At 41.0% G+C, this 27185-nt stretch overlaps 1 protein-coding gene across 1 annotated transcript; it reads left to right on the forward strand.

Annotated features, from left to right (window-relative positions):
* Positions 1 to 24649, forward strand: LOC119726534 (transmembrane protein 26-like). Its single transcript, XM_038198261.1, has 3 exons — positions 1 to 853; positions 21614 to 21788; positions 22154 to 24649. The coding sequence occupies exons 1-3, from the start codon at positions 588 to 590 to the stop codon at positions 23132 to 23134; spliced, it is 1422 nt and encodes a 473-aa protein (XP_038054189.1). The 5' UTR covers positions 1 to 587; the 3' UTR covers positions 23135 to 24649.
* Positions 24650 to 27185: the final 2536 nt, after the last annotated feature.

A 27185-nucleotide genomic window follows, 5' to 3' on the forward strand; every position in this document is an offset into this window, starting at 1 on the left:
GCTGGACGAACGTCTCACTCGCCGTTTGCAGAGCGGAAGAGACTAAGTACACGGACCATCTCGCGTGACGGGCTGATAGCGAGACAAACTCAACCTTTTCAAGTTCCCTCGTGGAATAATATTTGTTTTCATGGGTCGAGGCTGCATGCGCACCGTTCTGCCGGGGCAAGAAGGTGACGACAGGGATTCAACAGTTTGGATGTTTTATCCATCAGTCGTGGGCGATGAGCGGTCTTAACAGGATCATCCTACTGTGACTTCGCCAAAAGTGACATTCGGAACGGCAAATACTTTGCAACCGTTGCGATAAGCACCGGAAACTTTGTGAAAAAGCGGTATAACTGGGCTGTGTTCTGCCTTTGTATTCCTCTCTTTAATATAATTTTTAAAACAAGGAATCTCTAGACTTTTGAAATCTTACTTTGTCGATAGTTCGCTGGCTTTAATTTTCTTTCAGTGTCGCTTCCGTGATACAAGTAATTTGCAGTCACATACATCAATACCTTTACCCGCCAGGGTGTGAAGAATAACATCTTTGAAAGATATTAAAAGGACCGAGGAGGAAAAAAAAACTCGTGCTCAGCAGAATGGAAGAGAAGGAAAAGGCCATGGATAACGGAAAGGGGCAGGGTAAGAGCAAGACGGACGAGAGGTACTCTGTCGGTCGCATCTTCACCATGGCGCAAGGCGTGTTCGTCCGGGTCCTGTTCTCCGTGTCGTCTATCATCTCGGTCTGGAGGGTCGCCACGGTCAAGGAGGACCCCACGTGGTGGCTGCTGGTGGCCATGAACGGACTCCTGTACTTCGAGGCCTACATCACCTTTCGGTACCGGAAATCGGGCGAGTGGAAGTGGTAAGCACAGATGATAATACAGTTGCGTATATCCAGCGGAAAAGTGTGTGGGTGTGTGGGGAGGGGGGGGGTCCATGGCATCAATATGCCGATTCTTTTATTCATTCAAAAAAATTTTTTTATATATGAAATGAAAACGTACAGCATCTCACAATCGCTGTTTGTATAGGGGTAACCTTCCCAAATGTTCACCATTCTTCAGAAGAAACAAATTCCTCATCCTCCACCGGAAACCTTGATACGCCACATCTGATAAAACAAAACTTCTGGCGAAAGTATGGACTAGGTCTAACAGCAAGAGCGTTAAAATCGTATGAATGGCAAAGAGATAAGAGATTTTGCAGTTAATGGAGACATATTATTCTTCACTAACTATGGGTATAGAGACCCACTCCTGTCCCCGATTTATTTTTCTTCAGTCCACGGGTCTTGTTGCCAATCAAAACTTTCGAAACGGAGCGAACGATACTGAGCGATTTAATAGCCCTGTTTGAAATGCTATGCACATTTTTAGTGGTATCAGTGCATTATCGGATACTGCTTATGTCTTCATCATGCCTTTCCCTCTTAAGGTTTGTCCTCATCACTTAAAATACAACAGGCTTAAAGTAAATTAAAAACGTATAATCTACTGGTCGTATTTCAGAAACTACACTGAACTGTATGTGGCAAACACTCTGCATTACCCGTTGTCTTCCCAACCAGAAAGAAAGGTCTTTAAGTCCTGTTTACGTTTGTTTTTTTCATGCCCGAAGCAAAAATCACATCTTGAAAATAATAGTGCTTCATATGAGACCACGAAGTTCAACTGATACGATAAACAGAGAGGGATACTCACATCCGCAGTCTGGCCATGTTAATCACTTCCTATATACCAATACGGTATGTGCTGCATGTCCTCCATTGTTATTATTGTCATCATAGTAATTGGTATGTATTACAGATCCCTTTTGGGATATTTACAATGGAGTTGATCCACAAACCATGCCGCGAAATCAGATGGTTTTTACAGATTCTCCAATTAGGGATACCGATGTCGTAGATGGTCCTGGTTTCAATTATTTTATTTTCTTCGAAGAGATTGTCTTACATGAGAGTATATTCTCTTACTCTCATTATTCGTAAAATGGTTCCGGAAGCATCATTTGTTTTGACGCTATTGTGCATAAATTCATTGATACATTATAAATTGTCGTCATTTGTTTCGAATGGTTTTGAATGTCAAATAAGAAAATCGAAAATTGGTTAAATATGTGTCTTTGCACAACCGATGGAAGGAAGGATTGTAATTAAACCATAATTATGATTTTCTCATTTGACGGAAGTTTATAGGAAATCCGTAATTAGTAGGGACATCCCATCCAGGTTTCACTGAATCAAAATGACACCAAAAGTACGTCAGATAGGTAATGGGACTGAGCCTTTGATGATACAGGCATGGCATTTGGCACACAGTCAGAGGATGTCATGACAAAGATATTTGGCTGTGGGGCCATCACATATTTGTCCTTAAAAAAGTCGTCGGCTGCACCACGAACCGACGTATCGCATTTTTTTGTGTTTCGAGAAAAACCGATTTAAAGTTGGTCATTAATTTGTAGGCTCATTCCATATATTCCCTGTGTAAGAATTCAAACTGTTTCGTTTTTGCTATTAAATTATAGATTGAACTTTATTGTATGCAATCCGTGTGCATCTGAGTTGCTTAGTTTTTGAGAAATTCAGTTCCAAAGTTATTCGTCACTTCGTGAAACAGATTTTTATCATGTTTATCGTATGTCATACAACGCGCGTAATAGTGGCCGTGTGCCAGATACGGAGATACGTCGGTTCGTGAAACGCTAAATTCCAATTTTTCATGTTAACGCGCCGTTGTGACGTCATAGCACTATGGGAATTAGCGTGTAAAGTGGCGTATCGGGATACGCCACTTCGTGGTGCAGCATTTTTCATTTTTTAGAGATACTCCACACAGTCTAATTAGCGTTCTTAGTTAATTAGAACTCCGATCGGAATAAAAATTTCTGAGAATGAGCACTTTGATGAAATAATAAAGTTAATGACAAAAACTCAATTTGGCAAAAAAATCGAGATACGCCGGTTCGTGGTGCGACCGACGAAATATAGATAGAATAACAAGCAATGGCAGCCATTTTGAAACTTTTGAAAATCTATAAAAGTATCTTTCTCATGACATAGTCTGACTGTGTACCAAAATGCCATGCTTGTATCATCAAAGGCACAATTCCAACAAATATTTCCCCTCTCTGCCCCACTACAAAAGCAAGATCGGGTTTTGAAGATTTAGTGCCCGTTTTAGTTTCAACATTTTGGTTATTACAAATAAACAGTTAGGTGGAAGAAAAGGAACTTTGGTTTGGCAACGTTCTTTTGCCACGATTGTTAAAACTACGTCTGTATCGTGCAAACCATTTTTCTTAAGCTTGTATTTGTTGACTTTGTCCCCTAACGTGAAACAGCCCATTACTTGTACGCACCATACATTTCTCTACGAGCACCTTGCATATAAAACATTTTCCCCAAATTTCAAAGGATGTAAAATAATGGAAAACTCTTTCACCCGTCAATCTTCAGTTCGCTGATCCGTAACAAAATTCGAGATGAATTATAAACAGGCGGAAGTGAATACTCGAGTCTTAAAAATGCGGCCAAAATAAGACAATAATCTTCTGCCATTTTGTGGTTGGAAATCACACATTATATCATATTATGATGTTTTATCACAACTTGTAAACTTCAGATAACCGATCACTTGGGAATGTCTGGGATTTCTGAGTGTGCCACATTAAGGACGTCTCACCTGAATTTTGTGCCCAATTTTTCATCATCGACCTTTTCAACTTACAAACTACCATTGCTCAGAAAGTTGCCATACAAATTTGTATTAAGTTTATAAGATCAATATTTAACTGAATAAATTTGAATCTGGTCTACAAAGAGATTTTGAAACATTGCATGAGGAAAGTCAGAAGGCAACAGAACAAGTGCATCAATTATGGAAGTCCACTATAATAAACAAGCATCTCATGTCTAGATCTTTCTTTAACCAAAATCACTTTGACCTTTATTTCACTAATTTATCCCATACAGCGTAAATTTAAGACACGAAGCTCAGGGGACACAGTAGAAGAATAGCCGCTTCCTGTTTTCAGGGATCGGGCCTTCTTAAAATCTACCATCAGCTTGAAGTGCGTGCCTACTTCATCAATAGAAGATCTTCCGCCAAAAAAAGTGCCCGTAAGAGAGCAATGATGAAACGCAGTGAATGGTTCGGTGGAGCGGATCATATTAGTTTATTTGCGCGCGGCCGACGCTGCTGTATACAGCCCTGGAGAGCTCTGTATCGTCCATGCAGTCGGTTCTGATGAACACACGTGGAATCGCTTGCGTGGAAAGTATGTCTTGCGCGATGCGGTGGATGGCCCGTATTAAACACGCTTGACGCGTACGGTTTCGATTGACACGGGGCAGGATTGCGATTTTGCGGGAAATGCAAACGCAACCGGGTGCGACACGATAGGGAGAGAAGACTTGAGGAATTCTGCTGGACAATCGTTGATTGGACTTTTGTTTCAGAAAAAAAAGATATATAACATAGGTTTGTCGCTGAATGAATTAGCCATGTATATATCATGCCTAATGACGTTAAGTTTCAGTAACTGTCTGCTGTTACTGTCTCGTACAATACGTTCAGATGGTCAACTGTGAAACTCTTTTATTCTTTGTTCCTCAAATGTTTCGTAATATCTCTCAATCTCATGCCTCGTGTCATGTAATAGCCTGGATATGTGCATTTACTCTTGATTGCGTTTGTGTGGTAAATATGACAAAATCGGGTTGATGTAATTGAAAAACAACAAAATAAAAGGATTTTAGTCGAAATATATTTTGACGCGTACCACACTATATGGACTGTGGTACATTAACGGGTAATAACAGGTGCTGATAGGGGAGGCGTAACCGTTCAATCTCTTCTTAGATCATTGGCTAATTGCAAAGCTCATAAGAAGCAGTGTTGTGGAATAAAATAGAACAGCTGATAAGTGTACAACGTTCGGCAGAATTCACTAGTGCTTTGATAAACAAAAATGTGCATTAAGGTGTTGCCAAGGTGAAGGTGATGAATGACAGATTTGACCTCCATTTCTCAAATTGCTTGGCAAAATAATTGTCCGTATGTTGTGGTGTTATAGGCCTAAGTAGTTATCTTTTGTTCTTTTTCTTATGATGTGCCACAATGAAGAGATACTTCGTTGTTACAGACCATTTAAGAAAAGACTTAATTAAAGAAAGAGGGGGAAAAGAATGAAAAACTAGAAATGTGTTCGTGTACGAACGCAGCGGTTTTGTCTGTTGTTGAAATGTCACTAAATGAATATCATGTATAACGCACAATACTACAACACCAAGTTACCACTTAATCGGACCTTTAGTTCTCTAGATAAAGGCAGATTTGAAATTACATGACACGTCTTACGTGCCAAAGTGTATGGGTGAAAGAACAAACGTGTACAAAACCCATGGAAAAGAGTTTGAAAACCAAAACAAAGGAAAAATCCCTAACGAAAACAAGACCTGTTTACGGCTGAATTGCTGAAAGAGCTAAAAAGAAGGAGATGGCAAAGTTGTTTGAAATTCAGGCGATCACTATGACCCAGAAACAATTTAATTTGAAAAGCATTCGGAGTAATATCATATTCGGCCTTTTTAATCTTGTAAATTGGAGAGCCGTGCAAGCCAATCGATTCTAGTCCCCTAGCGGTAAATATTGACCTTTACTCGGGCTACCGAGAGGGTTTCACGAGGGGAAAGCAACCAGCAGCTTCACAACTTATGTTATTTCTACAGAGTCGAGGCAGCTCTTGAAATGTGTAGTTCACTCACAGTTCACGTGTGCTCGTCAGCGCCATACCGCCGATAGATAGTATATCGTGAATGGATGTCAACTATATACACTATTTAACAACGTTAACCTGAACAACAGGTCCAAATTGTAGGGGGCACGGGGGTGGGGCTCATTTTCAGGGGGAGGGGGAGAAGGGGTGGGGATAAGTTTCCGGAGGGGGCACACACAATTATATCGCCCTATGATAGTATTTCGTGAATGGACGTCAACCACACTACAACAACTTTAACCTGAACTATAGGTCCAAATTGCAGAGGGCACGGGGGTGGGGCCCATTTTTGAGGGGGGGGGGACAATGGGTAAATTAATGTTTCTAGTGAAAAGCTTATTGATTGCATTCCCTCTAATTGTGAAAGGGGTGTCAAAGGAAGGGGAGGTGCGCGCAGGCCTCGAGCGGGGTGGGGGAGGGGGGTTGGGTGGGGTTGTACTGCATCATGTTCCCTTAGTAAGGGCCCTGTCACACTTCTGCGTATCCTAATTCCTTATGACTTGCGCATTGAATTTCTTTTATACGCAGTCGTATGCACAATACGCACCTCATATGCATCTCTATCGTTTTATGTAAGTTTTATGTACGCAGGCATACGCATGGTACGGCCCAGTAGCTGGATAGTTTTGGGCATGCACAAAACTACGCTGCGTACGCTGTTACGCAGGTCATAAGTTATAAATACGCAGCGCATCGGTCCCGCATCGGTCGAGCGCGGTACGAGTACGCTATGTGTTCGTGAGGGATAAGCCGTTCACACGCGGCAATACGCTGACCTCCTCTATTGGACGTATACATAGCGACGTATTGCACGAATTAGTACCGCTCGTCCTGCGAGCGGGCAGCGCATTGTACTTATTCGTAACTTATGAGAAACGCACAGATGGCGAACTTGCGCACTGCATACTCAACTCATACGCATCTCATACGCAGTGGATGCGCTGAATTCGTTACTTGTTCGCTAGATGTGCGTCGCACATTATGTCAAAGTAATCAACAAATTTCGTCGTTTTTGATCGTACGGCTGCGTATTGAAAATTGTTGATAAGGAACTCATAAGGAATTGGGATACGCAAAAGTGTGACAGGGGCGGTTACGCCCCTGACTCCAAGGTATATGTTGAACCCCATATATGAACCCCGTTGACGTAGATAATTCTTGTATCAAGCTTTTCATGGACTCTCCAGAGATTGGAGGTCTATCTTATTCTGATTGTTCCACGCACGTGCAAGGCTATAACATAATAGTAATACAGGAGTCTTATAATAGCGCACATTATCTACCAACAATTATGTACTCAAGGCGCTAGTAATTATGTATACTTTCAAAGACAGCTAAATGAAGTTTATTAGAAATGTAAGACCCATTACGTAGCACCTCTATAAGGGTTTACAAGGTGCTGCAGGTGGCGCATATTGCAGCCACTGTCAGAAACACCGGGGCAAACCCCTTCTCTTAGCGATAAGTGTTACTGGGTTCTTTAACGTGCATTACACAACACACGGGACCTACGTCCCATCCGAAGGACGAAGCAATAATGGTAAAGTGCCTTGTTCAAGAGCACAAGCACCATGTTCCCCGTCAGGATTCGAACCCATGTACCACGGCACACGAGTCGAACACCGTATAACAATTGGACCACAGCACTGCAGCTTTTCATTATAGTAAATTTTTTACCAAGAGTGTACGTTAAGGGATCTTGATCAAAAAACAAATCCTGGAATTTTTGTGACTGGGATGGGAGACGGTGTACATGGACGATATTCTTTCGTCACGCTTACATTTTATCAAGAAGCAACAAACTTCGCCTATAATATCAAATAACTGGTTTGGATCTACTCCTCCGAAAATATCTTGGTGGGTTTTGAAGGATTTGGGAGGTTTAATTAATTTGTGTCCCAAACATTGAACATTACTTAATGTGGAATGTAAGAATAACTTTGGTGTCCCTTTATTTTGTATTTTCTTCACTTTTGTATGACGTGGTCAGGAGAACATCATAATAGCCCCGTCTCTTTTATTTCTGTTCAGTATATATACATATGGGCAGGGGATATAGGCCTACCTACACCCCAGAATGTAAGCCAATGCCTTTCTACGCCCATGGTTGCATCTCCCAGAAATAACGGTGCAGTGTAACATGAAACATTCGTCTCGGAATGTTCTTTTAATATGCGTTACATTATCTGTGTTATTACGTCTGTTGCTAGGAGCGGTGGATAACTCTCTTATTTCTTTCCGAATCAAACCGTTGATGCCTAAATACCGCCCATCCGTCCGAACCGGTTTGTTCCGGTTCAAACCAACGCCTGCCTGTTTGCTCCGGTGGCTCCGGAAGAGAAATCAAATCACCGTAGGGTCTATTTGGTTTGATGATTTGGAGAATAGTAGTCTAACTCAGAAAAATACAGGTCGGCGAGATACTCACTGACATCAAACAAGCGTTAATAAGCAAGAAACGTCACTACAAGGGCTTTCCACTGTGATGACGTCATCAGTCAGCGTAACTTGAGTAATATTGTGCAACAGGTCAAAATTATGACCGTTTCGTCTTCTTAAAGACATTAAAGGCACTTGCGAAGAACCCTTTTTAACCCTAAAGATATGCCAGTGTTTTACCACCAGAACCGGCAGTATGCTATTAAAGCCCTACTAGGTTCATTTGCATTAATCTAAAACTTCACCCACATAATTATTATAAAGATAATGCTTATTGGGATGAGGATCGTACTGGTACTAACAACCCTTTGAATTTATTCCGACTGACTTGCTGTCATTTAGAAGACTCATCGAAAAAAATATTGGTAATTTCAGAGTTATATTGAAATCGTGTTTTAATGATAAAAATGTTGAGCATGGTTTTTGACTGTTTTCTCGAAAGTGTCATATCCATGTGCTGAAACTTCGACGGTTTTTAGGTTTTTAACTTTCTTCTTTGGATTTTAAGTGGTGTTATTATTGGAAACAACAAATGCATTAAAATCAAATCAACACAAATTCTGCTATCCGTTAGCATTCATTACCAGCAGGACCCGGTGCACCTTAACTTCTTTCAACCGCCTTTTCCCTTCTTGTTAGGTGAAGGCCTCAGTGAACATAATTTTGCAGCGTGTTCGATTACTTCCCTCGCGTTTACTCGAACTTTTGTCTTGGGTATAAATGCACATGCGCAAACTGTATCAATAAACGAACTATATATCTTGGGTTACTCGAGGTCATGTGGCGATTCAATCCCCTTTGCAAATGGATTAGAGCCGTCGAAAGCGAGCCATGGTGCCCACTGTGTACCGTGCCGGATATGTTCAAAATTAACTTCATTTTCATCACGTCGTCTCGTACTTGTGTGAAGTGAAGCTGAGACACTTTTGAATCCCCCGCCGCCGCAGCGTTAGATTTAGCCGCTATGTTTTCGCATTGTATTGTGGGATACTTACCAAAGTAACCGGCTTAACGGGTCGGTTACAATGATCTCTTTTATACTGTCAGTATAATAGAGATCAGTGGTCGGTTATTTGGACCAGACACAAGTAAGTGCGAGAACTCACGTGAGACTTAATTATCGAACGCACTCGCTCTTGCACGGGTAAGCGCCAGGGAAGTAATCAAACACGCTCAGGATAGCTAGGGACAGGTCACGTACGAGGGTTGGAGTCCAGTTAAGGCAAAGGAGACCAGATTAAACAGGAGTTCAAATTTCATATGACACCGGCACATGTTTCATGTTCGTCACAGCTCAAACAAGCAGATAAAAAATGTTCAACATTCCTTCTGTGTGGGCTTGATAATTATTCCCAACGATCACGTTTTACCACATGGATAACATTCCTGCCCTGTTTTTTTTTACATTGTCTTTATCGGCATTCTGGCATTTGCAAAGATACAAGTCACGTGCCTCGGCTACCGACCCCTGACTGTTAAAGTTGTTTAAGAGTTTCAAATTAAGAATCTCCTGTCTACAGCTTTGAAACTCGCAATCTTTGGCACTTAATTTTTGAAAATGATTGCATTTTGTCTAACGCCTGGTAACAGCTTTCATAACGACTGTTTTAATTTTGTTCACCACATATGCAGAACATCATGCCTGGCGTTTGTTGTTCTTTCTCCGCACTGGTTAGGACTAGTTTTTACAGGCAGCCACGCTTCAGAGGGCGTTTATAATCATTTGGCTAGATCACTTCCGCTGAGAGGCTCTTTCCAAGATCAGCCAGGGATTTACTCACGCGGACAACGTCTGTAAGTCTTTACTCCGTGGAAATTCGTGGAATCGATCTTCTAATGCAAAAGGAGATACTTTTTTGAATGAATCTCATAAGGAAATTGATTGTATTTGAACTCGTTTTGGTATGAGTAAGTTACAAGATACTGTGGAAAACCATTGCTTAGTAATGTATATTAAAATGGGCGACTGTTGCCTACTTCTTGTCCAATGTGGTTCAATATGTCAACTGCCTATTTAAACATTCAATGTTCTGTCGAAGTAGACAACAGCTGACGTAAATTCCCTACTTAAATTTTGGGTAGAACACAGTATAATTGCCCACCATTTTATATTGGTAACCTTTGTAACATTATTTTTTACATGTAGATGTACATGCCTCCATTGCCCCCGATCAATGACTTGGAACAAACCTAAACCAGCCGTAGCCCATATATTTGGCATCTGTGTCCGGTTTCTTAACATCCATTTGATGACATGTTCAAAAATTCGACATCCTTGAAAAGTTGGTCTATTTCCTCGTAAAAGCTCTACAAATTTAATTGCTATAACAGTGGAGTGGTGATTGAATTATGATTCAGCTTATTAAGTCGAGTTTCGATACATGACTTTTCACGAAGAGCCACATATGTCAAAAATTACATTATGTCAACAATTACACATGTCAAAAATTACACAACGTCATTAATTTCCAAATTACATTAATGATGCAAGGGGCAGAAATCTCGATAATTGCATTTTGCGTTTTCACGAAGAACCACATACATTTAAACGTGTACAAAACCTATTGCATGGAAAGGCGTTAAAGTAGGTCAACTGAGATTTTCGTTTTCACAAAGATCCGTACACACGCGTGCCTATGGAAAAATACGTTGAACAGAAAAGGCCAAAATGTAGGAAAGTTGAATTTTCCTTTTCACGAAGGGACACATATCTTTACTAATTAATTTTCACTAATTAACTACTGTATTATTTCTAATTACTTGATTCACGTAAAAATTCAACTCTCACAGAATCATGTGAAAGTTTCCTTACTGTACAAAGTTGTTGCAAAGTAGGTTTTTTTGCAGTTTTAAAATAGGAGAAACTTCTTTTACGATTATCTCGAAAACACGTTTTCTTCAAAATCCACATTATGTGGCTCTTCGTGAAAACGATGACGGTATGATGTAGGTAAAGTCTATGAACTGTTTATACGCATCAGCTTAGCATTTTCCTAGGGGGGGGGGGGAAATGGGTGTGGTCAAAGTTTCAAGAAATACAAGAAAGTGTTATGCCTTCTCTAAACTCCGAGTAATGGGAAGTACAAGGGGGTAGTAGAAGCCACGAGCGGTACACACGTCCCCACCCCTTGTCCCCATTGCCCCGCACCCCTAATTACGCCACTAATTCGCATGCGTGAATTGAGTGAAAAGGTTGCTGGTGCAGTCGGCATGCAGTTAGGCTTAGTCATATCTGTTTGTCATCAGCTTGCACTTTTGTTTCATTAAAATGTGAGTGTGACTAGCAACAACTGTCCAAAAGTTCCTGTCCCATCATTGTTACACCGAAGGGCTGTTATTAGATACTCTCTTGCCCGACGAAACGGCTGAGCTCACCCCGTTCATTGGCTATCGCTCAGAACACGATGAAACAATTACTGTAATTGCAAGATGCCCCCTTCCAAAGGTAGGAAGAGAAAGTGTTGAAGGTCTAATACATGCGAAGTCGTTTGAGTTAATTTCATAATAAAAGCTTTCGATTTTGAACATGTGAATGCGTGTTGAGGGATTTTCGACCGTAATCTATTATGGGCATTGAAGATGTACTCTTGCAGCATGTACCGGCCATCAGGGCGCATGCGCGTTTTAGTGAATGGGAGGTTATGGTATGGTGTTTGACTGACTTTCCTTCACCTTTTGAAATTACCACTCGATGACAATCGTTATGATTGGAACCTAATTTCACAAATCAGTCACGCCTGCCAGGTTACATCAATGTGCTATCATGATTTTACACATCATTACAATCTTGCCATCCCGTTCAGTGTGAGATCTCGCATGTCGGACCAAATATTGCACGTTTATTCGAGTGAGACCTCACGCCATTTCTTGTAAGCCTGAGTCATTTGTTACGGTGGGATTGTCAGTCATGATTAATGTTCGCTTGTGAGTGAACAAAATATAGGCGTTATTTTAGAACTCCATACATGGTTAGTTTTGTTTATTTATTTATAGTTTATTTTTAATTTATATTTGTGAAGGATCCATGAGATGAATTTTTCTGAGGAACACATTTGGTACAACTTTCTAAGTATATGAAAACTATTCCACATCCCTTTTTGGTTAATTTGATTGAAAAGTGCACTTCTTTAAACATTAAAAAATGTCCATGCTTTTCCGCGCAACTGAGGGCGCTGTTGATGCGATGTCATTTCAGGAAGACACTCTTCAGTTTAGGGGTTTTCTGATCAAATTGTGAAGCCAAAATATGTCATCGAAAACATTTGTCAAAAAAAGTTTGCTCATTGGCTTACTGCCATGTACTGACATAACAACGTACCACCAAAGAAAAGAATGTACGACAGCAAAATGTCTAAAATTCTGGCAGTTTTTTGTGTGGAGATAGCTGTAACACGGAGGTTTTTCCTGAAATGACATCACAGTTTTGCTCATGAACATGGAAATTTGCATTAACATAAAAACCAAAAAGGCACCAAAATACCCTTGAAAATGGCAAAACGGAAATTAAAAATAAGGTTAAATGGGACACAAATGCATTTTCAAGGATTGCATTAACCCTAAAATGGCCGGGTTATTTTTACCATCTCTCAGCCGGGGGGGGGGGGGGGGAGCGGATTCCGCCCCCTCTCCTAAGATCTCGGCCATTGAGTGATGAAAATTTTGAAACTCAGTACATGCATAGAGCAACTCTTCCTAAACATACCCAAGAAATTTCATGACTATGGGTCAAAGGGTTTTAGAATTATGGCTAATTAATTATTCATATGTACGAATGGCAATTCTGCTCTGTATACACGACGTTGCTACGCGCCAACCCATGGTCCGATTTTTATGTTTTTTGGTATCAAAAGATTCGCAAAGCTCGAGGCCAAAAAGTCATAACAGCTCGGGTCGCGAAAAAAATTTTTTTAGAGGCTATCGCGGAAAATGTTGAGGGGCGGGGGGGGGGTCCCCCGGCCCCTTTAGGGTTAAAAAAAATACATTGCATGGGCCCGGCCTTTTAACTCCGGTGTTTAGTTTAATGTCGACTGCTCACTTTACATATCCTATTGCCAAAATATAGGCGGTTTTGAAGTGAAGGGCTGCGTTCCTATAAGACAACAAAATATCCACTTTTATTGCTGGACTCGCCTTTAACCCTAAAAGGGGCGGGGGGCGGAATCCGCCCCCCCCCCCTCAACATTTTCCGTGATTGCCTCTAAAAAAAAATTTTCGCGACCCGAGCTGTTATGACTTTTTAGCCTTGAGCTTCGCGCATCTTTTGATACCAAAAACATAAAAATCGGACCACGGGTAGCCGCGTAGCGAAAAATTGTCCGGCGCTAAGCGCCGTGAAAACTGAATTTTCGCATATACGTCGTGTACACAGAGCAGAATTGCCATTCGTACATATGAATAATTAATTAGCCATAATTCCAAAACCCTTTGACCTATAGTCATGAAATTTCTTGGGTATGTTTAGGAAGAGTTGCTCTATGCATGTGCCGAGTTTCAAAATTTTTCGTCACTCGATGGCCGAGATCTTAGGGGGGGAGGGGGCGGAATCCGCCCCCCCCCCCGGCTGAGAGATGGTCAAAATAACCCGGCCCCTTTAGGGTTAAGCTGGCGATGTTAAAAGCATCATGAATTGCCTGGAATGAGGGCAGGGTTTGATTTTTTTCCGGGGAAATTTTAAGTAAAACAACAACGACGACAACACGCAAAACCACACGCCGCCTTACCTTTATACCACCTACTGTGGACATTCCTTTGTATGCGTGTAGTTACGAAACACCGGAGAAAAAATCATTTTACTTGCCCTGTGAACCCTCTTTCAACCCAATTTTTTGTATATGATTTCTTTAAAGGTTCCTCTTCATTTTGCAACACATATTGTTTAGCATTTAAACACATCAGAACGTGTTTAGAGTTTAAAACGTTTAGGAATGTGTTTCAATTCTAAACGTTACCACTTTTTAATGTTGTGAAACTAAACGTGTTTACGTTTTGGACATGTGCTTAGGATTGTATATCTAAATGCGCTTAGGAAGGTGTTTAAATGCTGAACATATTATTCATTGAACATAAACGGATAATGCGTGTCACAGAAAAAGGACATCTAAACATGTCATGATGCTAAACGTGTGGAAAAAGTGGGTACAGAATAAGTGTTTAGAAATGTGTTTAAATCCTAAGCACCATTTTTACAGTGTAGCCTAAACCTAGCCCAAAAATTACTCTTAACCTGTTTTCCAGAGAGGGGGGAAACCTAGAAACAAAGCGTTCATGCTTCCTGCATCTTCAGGACCTCTTTTGTTCAAAGAGTACGTAAGATTAGAGCAGCTCACCATGAATGCACAAATCCGGTTTGATTCCCATGGCATGAACTCGAATTTCCGTTTAGAAAATCGCAAAGCTGGGGTCATTAAAACTCAAAGATTGACTACGATTACTGAAGTAAATTTAAACTGATCAAACCCCTCTACGGAATTAAGAAGAAAGAGGGACCATTTCACAATCACTAAAAAAAACCGCAATAATGCTAACACTGTTTGTTGGAGCTATGAAGCCGGATATGGAAAATGAGTAGGAAGCATGAAAATATTAGAAATGGAAAACGTCTTTCTTTCTTTTTAGCAAGTAAAGATTAATCAAAGCTGCAAAGTAACTTTAGATACCGAAGTGATCAGGATTTGTTTTCGTCCTTGAGACGTATACTGTGATGGAGAATAGTAAGGGCAAGTGTTATCGCCATCAGTTTCATTTGTCGGATCCGAGAGCGAAATTGATCTTCGGTGACTGATATATCGTGCTCTTTGGGAACTGCTCATTAGTCACTGTCTATAAATTAAATATAGTAGAGAACACGACTCCAAGCTGAGTGAGAATATACAGGTATTATGCCAGATGATGGGAAATCTGTCTGTTCAAGATGTTTTGAAGTCCCGAGCGTCTGGTTTTCGATTTGATTGTTTCGGGGAATGTTCTGTATTTTTGCTACTGGTAGTGCTGTTGCATGGCTTTACGATCGAGGATAAACACACCAAGGGAGAACCAAAGATCCTTTCAGTCCTCGAGAGTTGGGTATTTTGTTAAAAACGGCCCTCAATCGTAAGGCTATGTACTTAGTCTATGAGAAAGTGTTGTACATGTATTACAGGGACAAAGGGAACACAAAGCATCGTCCTCGGGGTATGGAAATTCATGACTGTGTGCACATCTATAATGTTTGCCCGTGTTCCTCGCTATAAAAAATAAGCCTGTATATTCGATTACCATTATATTAATACCCTTTCGTGTTCACATGTAAACTCATCACATTCGTTTGCCTATTGGCTGTACTTCTCACGCAACTGCCTCACTTGGCAATGTAGCCCGGTTTAAACATTGAAACACTTTCTAAGAAACAGCAAGCAAGGACCAACATGCCACTGGATTTTCTTTCAGAATAAAAACAAATCTTCTTCCTGTAACTTTTCTTCCATTCCAGAACTAGTGCAAATCGAAGTTGCATATTTTCCTACGATTCAAGATAACCAATTAAGTCGGAAGACTGTCGGCTGCAGAACCAATAATCTAGCGGGCCTAAATCTATCAGCTTTGGGACATAATACCTTCATGCCAGGTGTAATATGAAACCTGCTTTCTCACTCTCTCTCACACTCTCTACCTTTACTTGTTTATGACATCATGGTACAAAAATAAACGTAGCTCGTATCCAGGCAACAGTACCACCATTACCTGCTCATTACAATTCGAGTAAGTGTTCACGTTCATGGACAGCGTGGCTAATTCCACCGTCTAATTGAAATCGTGTTGTGTTACCGAGTCCTGCCGGCTTCCTCTGTGGGAACCTCCAGTTGAAAAATTGCCCCATCCAAATGTGGGCCTAAAGACCACATTAGCCTCTTCAGACTCATGTCATGGTCGTCCTTTCTTGTAAGAAAACAAATAATATGCGCTCTATACAATGAATCGACACGTTGGAACAAAAGCGAGGCTGAAGTTACCAAAAGAATCACTCATTCGCGTCGTTAGGTTGCTAAACTACATGGGTAGTTTGTTATCTTGAGGATATTAATTTTGAGGGGAAACAAACTACTCACGGAAATTTCCCAGAATGCGTCTTTAGACGCATCGTTCGAAATGGCCTTCTTTCATTGTTTTCTTCAAAACGACAGCTTGCCAGAAAGATAATTTCACAGGCCGGAGTCTAGTCCTATGATTTTCAACAGTAAATTTCGTCAGTTACATTTTGGATATGTGCAAATGATGGACTATAGCTTTAAGTCCGAGGACCATTCCGTTCCCAACTGACGCAGGCTCATTACGGTAATTGACAATACCTGATTGCTAGTGGGGTGTTTAAATATCGCCCTCATTGACGACAGGTCTTAGAGCGCCCTCACCGAGTTCAGTTCCTTGTGATACGCATTAGTAGGCAATTCGTACTTTGATTGTCGCTGAATTACAGTCACAAAACATCTCCTCGGTGATGGTGCTCTATCACATTATGGCTCTGTTACATCAGAAACAAGTTCAAGTTGCTGTAGCTTGCATGTGCGCAATTGTCAGTATTGCAATATCAAGTAGTAATTTGACATTACTTTTTTCATTAAATCGACTCCTTTTGAATTTTTTTTTTATTGGCATCTTAAATAATGATGTCACATGTAGTAGGGATCCAAACGTTGGGGGAGGGGGAAAACTTATTTTGAAACTGCGGGGAGAAAATCAATGTTCTCCTTGTCCATAACCTCCCTTCGTTCGCCTATATCCCAGTCCGGAAGAAGTTCAACGATGTCACAATTGCAATGATCTTGCCGTACAAGAAACACGACACATGATACAGCTTGACGAGGTTCCCCTGCTATGATTGAAACGCTAGTCCCCTCCATTTATTGTTGAAATCTGAAATGCGTATATAGACCTGTTCATTTCCCACATCAACTCAAAAAAGAGAATTCAGGCTTCGACAGGCAACAGCAAACTTTCACTTACTATTCACAATTCTCTAATCAGTAATTATTTCAATTATCACACAGACAGCACATTACGATAAAGATTCTGATTGACAAGTGAAAAATATGATGCTCCCACTGTAACCACGATGCTTCTTTTCACTGACAAGGCGTCCTCAACTGTATGTCCCACCAATTTAACAACGCGTCATATTTTGCCAAAGGCTATACTTTTACTCGACCCTACTAATAATTATTTAAACTGGCGTAGCCATATTAACAATAGTGCTGCTAGAGAGATATAGGGCGCTCAAGGCAAATATTGATCCCGAGAAACCTACACCGCGCTTGGATGGACGTTATATTCAATATAAGACGCTTGGGCTGTGTAGGCGCAGGCAACAAGTGAAGATTTGCATTGCAACTCGGTCAAGCTAGCGTTGTTTTTGGCTTAACGTAGAGACAAGTCTTGTATGGCATGTAGCAATGGAAGAAAGCCCAGTCCAAGTCCAACCCTTTCCCGTCTGGATGCTGCTCTTTTGATGGCTGGGAGTATCAATAAGTGTGGCGGTTGTCAATCACCCTTTTTTGTGTTGCACTAAAGCACCATTTTATTGCAATACAAAATGTATCCATCCTATGCAACTGCCGACGGTTTTCCAAAGTGTGTTAATTCATTTACTCTACCAAATTTCAACTGAGGGCAAGTCGTCGAATAGCTTTTTTTTCACTCCGGTAGGCCTACTTTTTTTTTTTTTGCCCCAAACATTTTCATTCAGACAGAGTACTTTTTTCACTCATAATCCTCCTTCCAGTTGGTAATAGAGTAAAATTTCATTCCTTGGAAACAGAGAACATACCTTCAATATACTGATTCCGTAATTAGAACGCACATGCATATCAAAATCCAAACGAAGACAAATGATAAATATAAACTCATGTGTCATGAAGAAGTGAACGGCTGAATGCAAGCTGGTAAAAAACCTTTGATGTGTTCTCGGCCTGAAAATTGATTATAAAAGTAATCAACACGGGGCAAAAATTAGTGCCTCAAGGCGCTTGTGTTTCAGTCCAGAAGTGCACCTGACCCCAATCGGTATAGGAACGTGTACAATATTACAGACGCATTGCACGGTATGGCAATAAACCTTACAAGTGCGGTTTATTGTTTGCCAGGCATGATACCTTTTGTGTGTCAACCGAAAGCCGATCAATGTGCTCTTCGATTTCAATTAAAAGCAGTTTGGAGGTGTAAACCCTTTCCTCCGAGATCGATTCGTACTTAGTTAAAGGCATATGCTATAAGATCAGTTGCGTCTCATGCATTTTGTTCGTTTCCAATAACATCACTCGAAATCTAAAGAAGGTTGTTTATAACCTAACCTGTTGAAGAAGATCCCGCTAAGTGGATATTATACGTTTCGAGAAAACAGTGAAAAAACAGGCACAACCTTTGGATCGCGAAACGCGATTTCGTCTAAAGCACTCTTTATGTCCAAAAATCAGCCATTTGGCCGATCTTTTTAAAATCACCTATCATTTATTGGTTTTCTTTTAATGACAGCAAGCCAGGCGGAATAGCTCCACGGATGTTTAGTACACCAGTTTGTGCTTTAATCGGAGTAAGCTTCTTAATACTTTTGGGATAATTGCAAATGGTCAAATATGCCTTTATAATGAGATGTAAAAACAAAATCATATATAAGTTGCAAGTTAGTCTGACTTTTTTTGAGGGGGAGGGGTTGGCTTCTGTTTATTCAAGCCTATGAAGAAAAATATTTATATTAACTTTCCTCAAATGAAACGACAAAAGTAAAACAGTTAATGATTTTCTTTAATTTCCATTGGTAAAGGGAATATAAAGGGAATATAATATATTGGCTTATAACAGTTCTCATGCACGAAGGCCGAAACCAGTATTGGAATGACTTTTGAAACGCTGGTTTAAGATGTATGTTGTCCCATCTCATGTAATCATTTTCAAATTATACTAGCATTTGGTTCTAATTTCGAAATCTGAACATCAATAGTCACGTCGGAATTATGTCTTGGAGGCTAAACTAAAGTCGTCTTTTTTCCCCCACCCGCATCACATGTCATTTGCTTTCATTTCGCATTAGTCCAATTCGCCTTAGAGATGTTCCGTGAAGACACCGCTTAATGTATGGTTCATCCTCCAAGAATCTGAATTATCCTCCTACGGTGCGCGAGTGGCGCCAAGTACCCCAGGCCCGCTGCCTCATGCATGGTTGGAAGACACTGTCATCCAGAAGATTCTCTTTCTAAGGCAATTGGATACTGAATCATCCCGGGTGCCCGCGTAGACAAAGAGTAACACGAGATTTCTAGATCTTGTTATCTAGATCTCCGTGTTTGCAACCGCAGCGTAAGAACGACAGAGCCTGCTGTTTAAGCCGTATGGGTTAGTGATCAGCTGGTATTTCGCTTCCTTAGTGAAGGTAGCCCATATGCACGCAAAATGGTCTTTACTGCTGTGAGTAACGATTTTGGCCGCATTCCATGGAATGGAAATCTTGTCGTGTCACTCGTTGGTTCTTTGGTTTCGTTAGGGACTCATATTTTTAACCTCCTGATAGGCTTGGTGCGACAGATGGCTGCCATGGAATTTAATTACACGAAGCGGATCATGTGAAACAAAAGCTTGAAGTGGACAGGTGTATACAAATTCAAAAGTGACGATCTATTTTGGAATACGGTACTTTGCTTCTTTTGACCCTCTTCGGCTTTCCTTCAACCACATTTATGAATGTTGTTAATCACGCACATTTTAAATGGGATTAATCACGTAAACGTTCCTTATAATAAAGAAAAGTACATCACGCATTTATTGAAGTCAAACACACACAAACATTAAAAAAAAAATAGTTTGGGTTAAACTCGTGAGATGGAGGTCAATTCAAGGAGAAATTTAATCAATTAAAGGATGTATGCGTTTTCATTTGCAGAATCGTCTGCAGCATCCGAGCTCAAATGAAATCTCTCTGGGCACAATACGAACGGAAAAGAACCCAATAAAGCCGCTGCATGATCAGCTATAAGTCGTTGGCATATGACAGTTTCAATTCGAGTCACTTTGAAGTTCTCGTTATTGAGTGATTAGGCGTGATTCGTGCAGTTGGGCGTTCCCTGTGGGGCGCGCTTGCGTCTATACAGCAATTCATTGCCTGAAATTCACGGCCAACGTGACAGATACGCGCGAATAATAAGGAATGTGCAATGTTCCAAGCTGTCGGAAAGCATCATTAATGTTAGCCGTCACTCTGTGGTGGGGCCTGAGTCATTTCATTCTGCACAATCGTTAACTTTAGAGACCTACATCATTGCCTCTGGGCCATTTAGGTATACCGGGAGATGGATTACATGAGAACTGAAGTAGACGTGACACTGCCGAAATATATGCACGCGCTGCGTCCATAGCGGCGGGCTCAGTTAAAGAATCCCTTTTGTTTTTAAAGGTAGTAGTTAAAATGACTTTCAATGATTTTGAATATCTTTCAATAAAAAAAAGGTTAAGTGGTAAATCAGTTCCAAACATTTCACAAAAGAGGATAGGAAACATTACTTTTTGTTTCAAGTCGTATGGTTATTATAAATTGAGTTCAATTTAATGGAGGTTATAGTCTTAGATTTTGTTCTCTTTCGAGGGACTTTCCAAGTCACCAATCTAGAGTTGAGCCTGAATCGTAATTAATCCCATGTTTGTGCTAATAACGCTGCTTCACCTATCACCGTCTCGCAATTGATGTTTGAGTGAATATTACAAAAACATTATAATGTCCTTTTGTTATGCATTAGAAAAGGTTTTCAGCTTAGTTAAAATCATACACCACCACTGTCAACTGAACTTAATCAACCATATATTTGAGAAAATAGGGGCCGGGTATATAACGACGCAATCCGTATTACAGCCATGCAACATGAATCCCTGAATATTGCTTAGATTTACATGTGTCTACAATTCAAAAAAAAAAAATTTACGACATTTGATTTTCAGATTGAAATAAATTTCCTCAATTACTTCAATAAATTTCAGTTGCTGTACTGAGAACGTGTAGTCGTAACAGTGTCTCCTTGTGATAAGTTCTTTAGAAATTGCTTCAATAAGTCTTGGTGCGTGTGCCCTTGGGCAATGCACTTTGTCACTCATTGCTTCTCTCCACCCAGGAGTATTGGGTACCTGTGAGGGCAGAGATGGTTTTTGTGATTGAATTAGCTTCCTTGTGTCTAACAGGCTGCATCGAGTTGTATACTCTCCAAGATGGTATTTGAAATGTTTTACGGGCCCTATGAGGAGGGGTAATGATGATGTTGCGCCTTGAGCACCAGTCCTGGTGGATACGTGCGCTTTGTAAATACCAACCCCTATTATTATTATTATTATTATTGTCAGGAAAACATTCACTCATTTTGGTGTTTCACTTGTGTCGTTGCTCTCTATTCTCTAGGTTTTGTCCTAGTGTCATGGTCTACCTGGCTTCTACTGTGCCAGCAATTTGGATATTGGAGCTGCAACTCATGGAGGAGCGTGTCGAGCTGTCGCTGGCGACAGGCCTGGACGTCTGTCTGGAATCAGACTCCATCTACACCAACGGAAGTGCTCTTGGCGGCTTAATACCCGGAGTGAGTATTGCCTTGTGCCTTTAGTTCAAACAAGTGCCAAAAGAGGGCGCTATTAAAGTGCCCTTGCATCATAATTTGTTTAAATGGAAACTTCTATGGCCATTTTAGGCAGCAGCTCCAGTTTTACAGCTGCATCAGTTCCTCGTCCCCTTTCCTTTGTTTATACTACTCTTAACCTAACCTTTTTGAAACAGCTCTTATTGGTTTTGTACACTTTTTCTAATCGAGGTCGTCCATGATTTGGTTCCTGTTCTCAATTCATCGATGATGTTGCAAGTGTGTGTGTCCTGGATTTACACCATAAACATGTCATGTAGAACTGTTTTTGAACAAAACCGTCTCTTTGTATCCCTTTTTTCGAACAGATAGAGATTCCACTCTACCTACCATCACACCTGTGGTCCCTGGCCCTTCAGCAGACGCTCCTGTTTGTTCTCATCGTAGGGAGATGGCTACTTCCAAAAGGTTCCCTTACACGAGACCAGCTCTCACAACTCCTTCTGGTCTACATCGGTATTGCCGCCGATATCTTGGAGTTCTCCACCGAGGGCCTGAAAATGGAGGAGGTACGGTGCGACTACGAGATGGTGTTCTGGATCTTGGCTATCTGGACCTGGAGCCTGCTGCAGTTCACCCTGGGGCTCACGGCTACAAAGGCCCGGAAGCCCCGCATGGCCGGCATCGACGATGACAAGCCCAAGGTGACCCTGATGTGCTGCGAGACCGAAGTCTGGGGCCTAATGACTACCATCATTATGCAGGACGGGCCTTTCCTGGCCATGAGGCTCTACATCCTAATCAAGCTCAACGCCATCAACCAGATGATGATCTTCTTCACCTGCAAGAACATGCTGGTCATGCTGCTCCAGTTCTACCGTCTCTTCGTCATCTACATCGAGAAGCCTGGCTACCATCCGCAGGTCCTGGTGCAGACTATAATCCGATATCACTCCCGGAGGGATCGGGGGAGCACATCCCCTACACACCGCCCAAGAAAACCTCGATCCAGGCACTTGGAGGTACATGACATCCACGACGCACCTCCAGGGCAGAGTCTACCACTGCTCCCGACCATCTCAGAAAAGGCGCCCTCCTCACCGCCTTCATTCGGAGCAGATGCCGAAGCAGGTTATTTCTCCCTGGACGTCCCCCAGCTACCACCACTCATGAAGAAGACCAAGAACGTAAGGCCAAGACATACAACGGAGCCCCGCAGCGTGCCTCGCGTCGCAGATGAGCCGACCAATCACCTTTACGACTCTGTTGGAGACGGTAGCAGCACCGAACCTTTAGTCCGAAAATACCCGCCATCTCCAGCTCGGATAGTGACTTTTGATGACATCTAATTATATCGGGAACATTTTTCGAAAATGAATCTTGAACACCATGAATATCTATTCATAAGATGGAACTGCGTCGGGTGAACCACGAATACCAAGTGCATTCTCATTGTGCATTATTTATGTCGAGGGTGTGTGCGTTTTTTTGTTACAAATCAGTTCTTGATGGTTGTAGTGATATCTGATTATTATGTCAGTCGTAGTCATGCCTTATGTGCTTGTGTTAAGTGCTTCTTTTTCAAGTCTTGACACAAGATAAAATGTGTACCACTAGCAATAATCTTTTAGTTACACCTCGATACCTGATCAGTCATTGCTGATTCCTAGACACCTTGCCGAATTTTCCAGAGATTATCATCGTTGGTTTTTATCATCATTGAAAATAATTGTAGAAACAATTAGTCCTCCATGTGATTTTAAAGTAGACCTAGTAGTGCATTTTTGTTGTAGCTATTACACCGAGAGACGAAATTGGGAGAGGGCAGATACAACAATAAAGCCTTTCACATGTGATCTTCGCATACAATAATTTAAGCATTTTAAATGATACCTAGCCAATCCTAAAGATTTAATCACCCATAAATACAGTTGAAGAGACGTCATGATTATAATGCAAATTGAATGTCCTGCTGCTAAAAATCTTTTTATTTTGTTTGGGACACAGGCTTGGAACAACTTGGCACCCAATGTAAAACTGGCAAATGATCTCGCGTCCTTTAAAACGCTGTGCTGGGCAAATAAATAGATGATAGTTACAGATGTATGGGGATTTGTTTATGGTTCATGGGAAGTGGTGTGGGTTGTATATATGGTTTGTATTTTAAGAACAGTTGCCTTCTTATGGACTAGGGACAATCGATAGTTCACTCTCTAATATTTAACAAGCTAATGTCTTTTTTTTTATTCAGGATTAATGTTCCATTTTAAATCTTTTTAACTATATCGTCTGTTTTAATCAATGGTTTTAATTTTGTGGGGTTTTAATTCCTGGGGTTATTTTATGGTAATGTTTTCATTATGATTTTCATTGTGTGTGTTGGTTCTTTTTTTCCCGTTATTATATCATGTTATCATGTTTTTATGTAATTTAGGGCCCCCAGGGAGAACAGTTCATTGACAACTGATGGGGCTACCCTGATAAAATAAAACGAAATAAATAAATAAATAAATAAAATACAATAACGCCTCGATGGAAGGTTGACACCCAATCATCCTGTCTAAGTGATACTTCGGCGATAAACACTAGCTTTTGTGGATGGGGCTGGTATTGTAGGATTTAATAATGCGTTATTTTATGTAGAGAGCAAGTTGGTTTATTGTGAACTTTGTGGGATTGTGCTAAAACTAAATAACTTCCGCTCTCGGACAGTAAGGTTTACCTCATGTAAAGATCTTGGGGGAAAATCGTTCCTCTTTTTGTGAATCTGTACTTTGGTAATTGTGTAGCATTTTATGATATTGTAGCAACCAGTGTTGTTGTACTTGCCCTCGGTTCTCGTAGTCAAGTACAACTCAAGTACATGGGCGTCGCGAGGGGGGGGGGGGGGCAAGGGGGGGCACAATTGCCCCCCCCCCCCCCCAGAAAAAAAAAAAAAAAAAGAGGCGCGAAGACAAAGTGGTGTAAATTTAATGAGTATGTGAGTTGGGGGGGGGCAAAATGTCCCTGCCCCCTCTAAAACTGATAAATCGAGAATGTGTTGAGAAATACAAGCATTTTTTGGCCAAAAATTTTTTTGCCCCCCCCCCTAGAAAAAATCCTGGCGACGCCCATGCTCAAGTACTTTCTTTGTATTTAGAGTACTCGTACTCGCACTCGCACTTGAGTATAAAAATACTCGGACTCGAATTCACGGTACTCGTACTAGAGAAGCGAAAGTCCTTGGACACGACTACTTGATATCGTACTCGTTCATCAAAGTACTCGTACTGGATTATAGGGTCTCGGGAAATACGATTAATTTAGTTTTGAACGAAATAAAATAATTTACCTAAAGACTCACGTGTTCACGTGCGTTTTAGAATTGTATCAATACTTACTGAATGATTCCGGGATGTGCACATGTAGAGGATGGATCTTCGTTGTGTTTGACTTTATGCTCAGACTACATACTCCACATGTACAATGCGTGACCGGCGTCTGCGTGAGATCGGAACCAGACGATCGCCCGCGAATGGCCAATTTCATAGGGTGACTCATTCTGGACGTACCTCCTATACATGTAGCAAATTTTTGTTCGTAAATGGTCGATCCGCAAACTTGGGCCAGTTAGGTACACGTCACTGTGCGGCAGCGGTGCATTCGGTGTGCGCGTGATTTCGGTGTCTGAGTCGTGTGTGCCGCCGTTCCCTGCATATGTCTTGTGAAAAGTGGCCTGTTTCTAACTTTTAAGGTCAGCTGAATACGATAATGTCAGTTTCATGTATGATTCGGTATGGGTTCAGGGATCACAGAGAATGCCCTTTGCAAGTTTTGCAGTTCTCGTACTCAGGGATCACGTACTCGTACTCATTGTACTCGGACTTCCAAGTACTCGTACTTGTATTCAGAGGTCCAAGTACTCGGACTCTGCTTCACAAAACTTGTACTTCTATGTCCAAGCACTTTATAGAATCGGGTACTTTTACTCATCCCCAAAGGTCAAAGTACCCAGATTTGAGTGGAAATCGATACCTTGGTATTCGACAGTACTTGATAATCGGATAAAAGTACTCGACTTCAACAAAAAAAAAAGAATTTCATTATTATCTCTTAAAATTACTAAGAGCATTGTTTACATAATAAAGTCTCGTTTTATCATTTATGCCAACGTTAGTGTGAAAACATTGTGTAGTAAAGCTTAGACATTTTGAAATTTCAGGTTGACAATCGGTCACCTTTTACAAAAAAAAGGAAAGATGAATTGTCTGGCGTTAAAACCCAAGTGTAACGTTATTGAATAATTTCCCATCCGTTCAGCATTTCTGGTGATGCAGAAAACATTGACAAATGAATTGAACGGCAGATGGCCTTCAGTTAATTAAAAAAAAGAAATATATCTTGCTTTACCCAATCTGTTGTATGTAATTGTATTGAGCTATCCGAATGCTGAGTGATAAACGATGTTGACATGAAAACCATGCATACACCCACTGCATACACCAATGTTACTTGGATTGCGAATAGTCAACAAAACACTGTTGTGATCTAGCTCCCTCTATCGTTACCATTCGGATATTACCATTGGTGTTGGCAATGGTTCAGATATTTTCGGATGTAAACTCGTTGTAATTAACACTTGAACAGTACAGGCCCATGCCTGTCACAATGTCGATCCTGAATTTTTTGAATTCAATTAAATTGAAGCTGGGTTAGCTTGCATCTTGGGAAAAAAACGGTCATGACCAGTATCATAATTATTTAAGAAAGTGTCCCATTATAGCTCTCTGACAAAGGCAGTGTTTCCCTGACGTGGCTGCATCACACACGTCAAGTGACATGACGTCGCCTATGATTTGCGGATCAGGCAACAAGACCGTAAGTTGATCAGCCCACTTAAGACATCATTTAAATATATTAAAAATATAGGCACGAACACCTCAACTCAACTTATATTGCAATAAATGGATTTAATGGGGGAGGTTATTTGGGGTGTTATTTTGTTGTTGATCTATATTTTTCTTCCCGTTGTAAAGACTTTCCGAAAAGGTTGGGAAAGTGGATTAGTGTTTTTCCAAATGTTGATCAACGTACCAACTGCCGACACTCTGGGGCATATTCTTCCCAATAATTGGTCAATTTTCACCTGAATTCACCAACGAGGCAACGTCATACCAATGTTGGCCCAACTACAATGCCAAGCATTACTTTACCCAACTTTGTTTTTACAGTGTGTGGGTTTCATGAGCGTCGCCAGGATTTTTTCCTGTAGTGGGGAAAAGCACATTTGTTTTTCCCGAAATCCCCGTACTTTTCAAGCATATGCTCGATTTATCATTTTTCGAGGCTGGGCAGTGACATTTGACCCCAGCCCTTATTAAATTAACAGTAATATGACTTCGCGCCTCTTTTTCTATTCTT

The sequence above is a fragment of the Patiria miniata genome, unplaced genomic scaffold (genome assembly GCF_015706575.1).
Source record: "Patiria miniata isolate m_02_andy unplaced genomic scaffold, ASM1570657v1 HiC_scaffold_2, whole genome shotgun sequence".
NCBI lineage: Eukaryota > Metazoa > Echinodermata > Asteroidea > Valvatida > Asterinidae > Patiria > Patiria miniata.

What these genes read in the sequence shown, in the direction of transcription:
- LOC119726534 (XM_038198261.1), top strand. Translation starts at nt 588, where the DNA reads ATGGAAGAGAAGGAAAAGGCCATGGATAACGGAAAGGGGCAGGGTAAG. An exon ending in AAATCGGGCGAGTGGAAGTG is followed by an intron (nt 854 to 21,613) that starts GTAAGCACAGAT and finishes TCTATTCTCTAG; the next exon opens with GTTTTGTCCTAGTGTCATGG. An exon ending in TTGGCGGCTTAATACCCGGA is followed by an intron (nt 21,789 to 22,153) that starts GTGAGTATTGCC and finishes TTTTTCGAACAG; the next exon opens with ATAGAGATTCCACTCTACCT.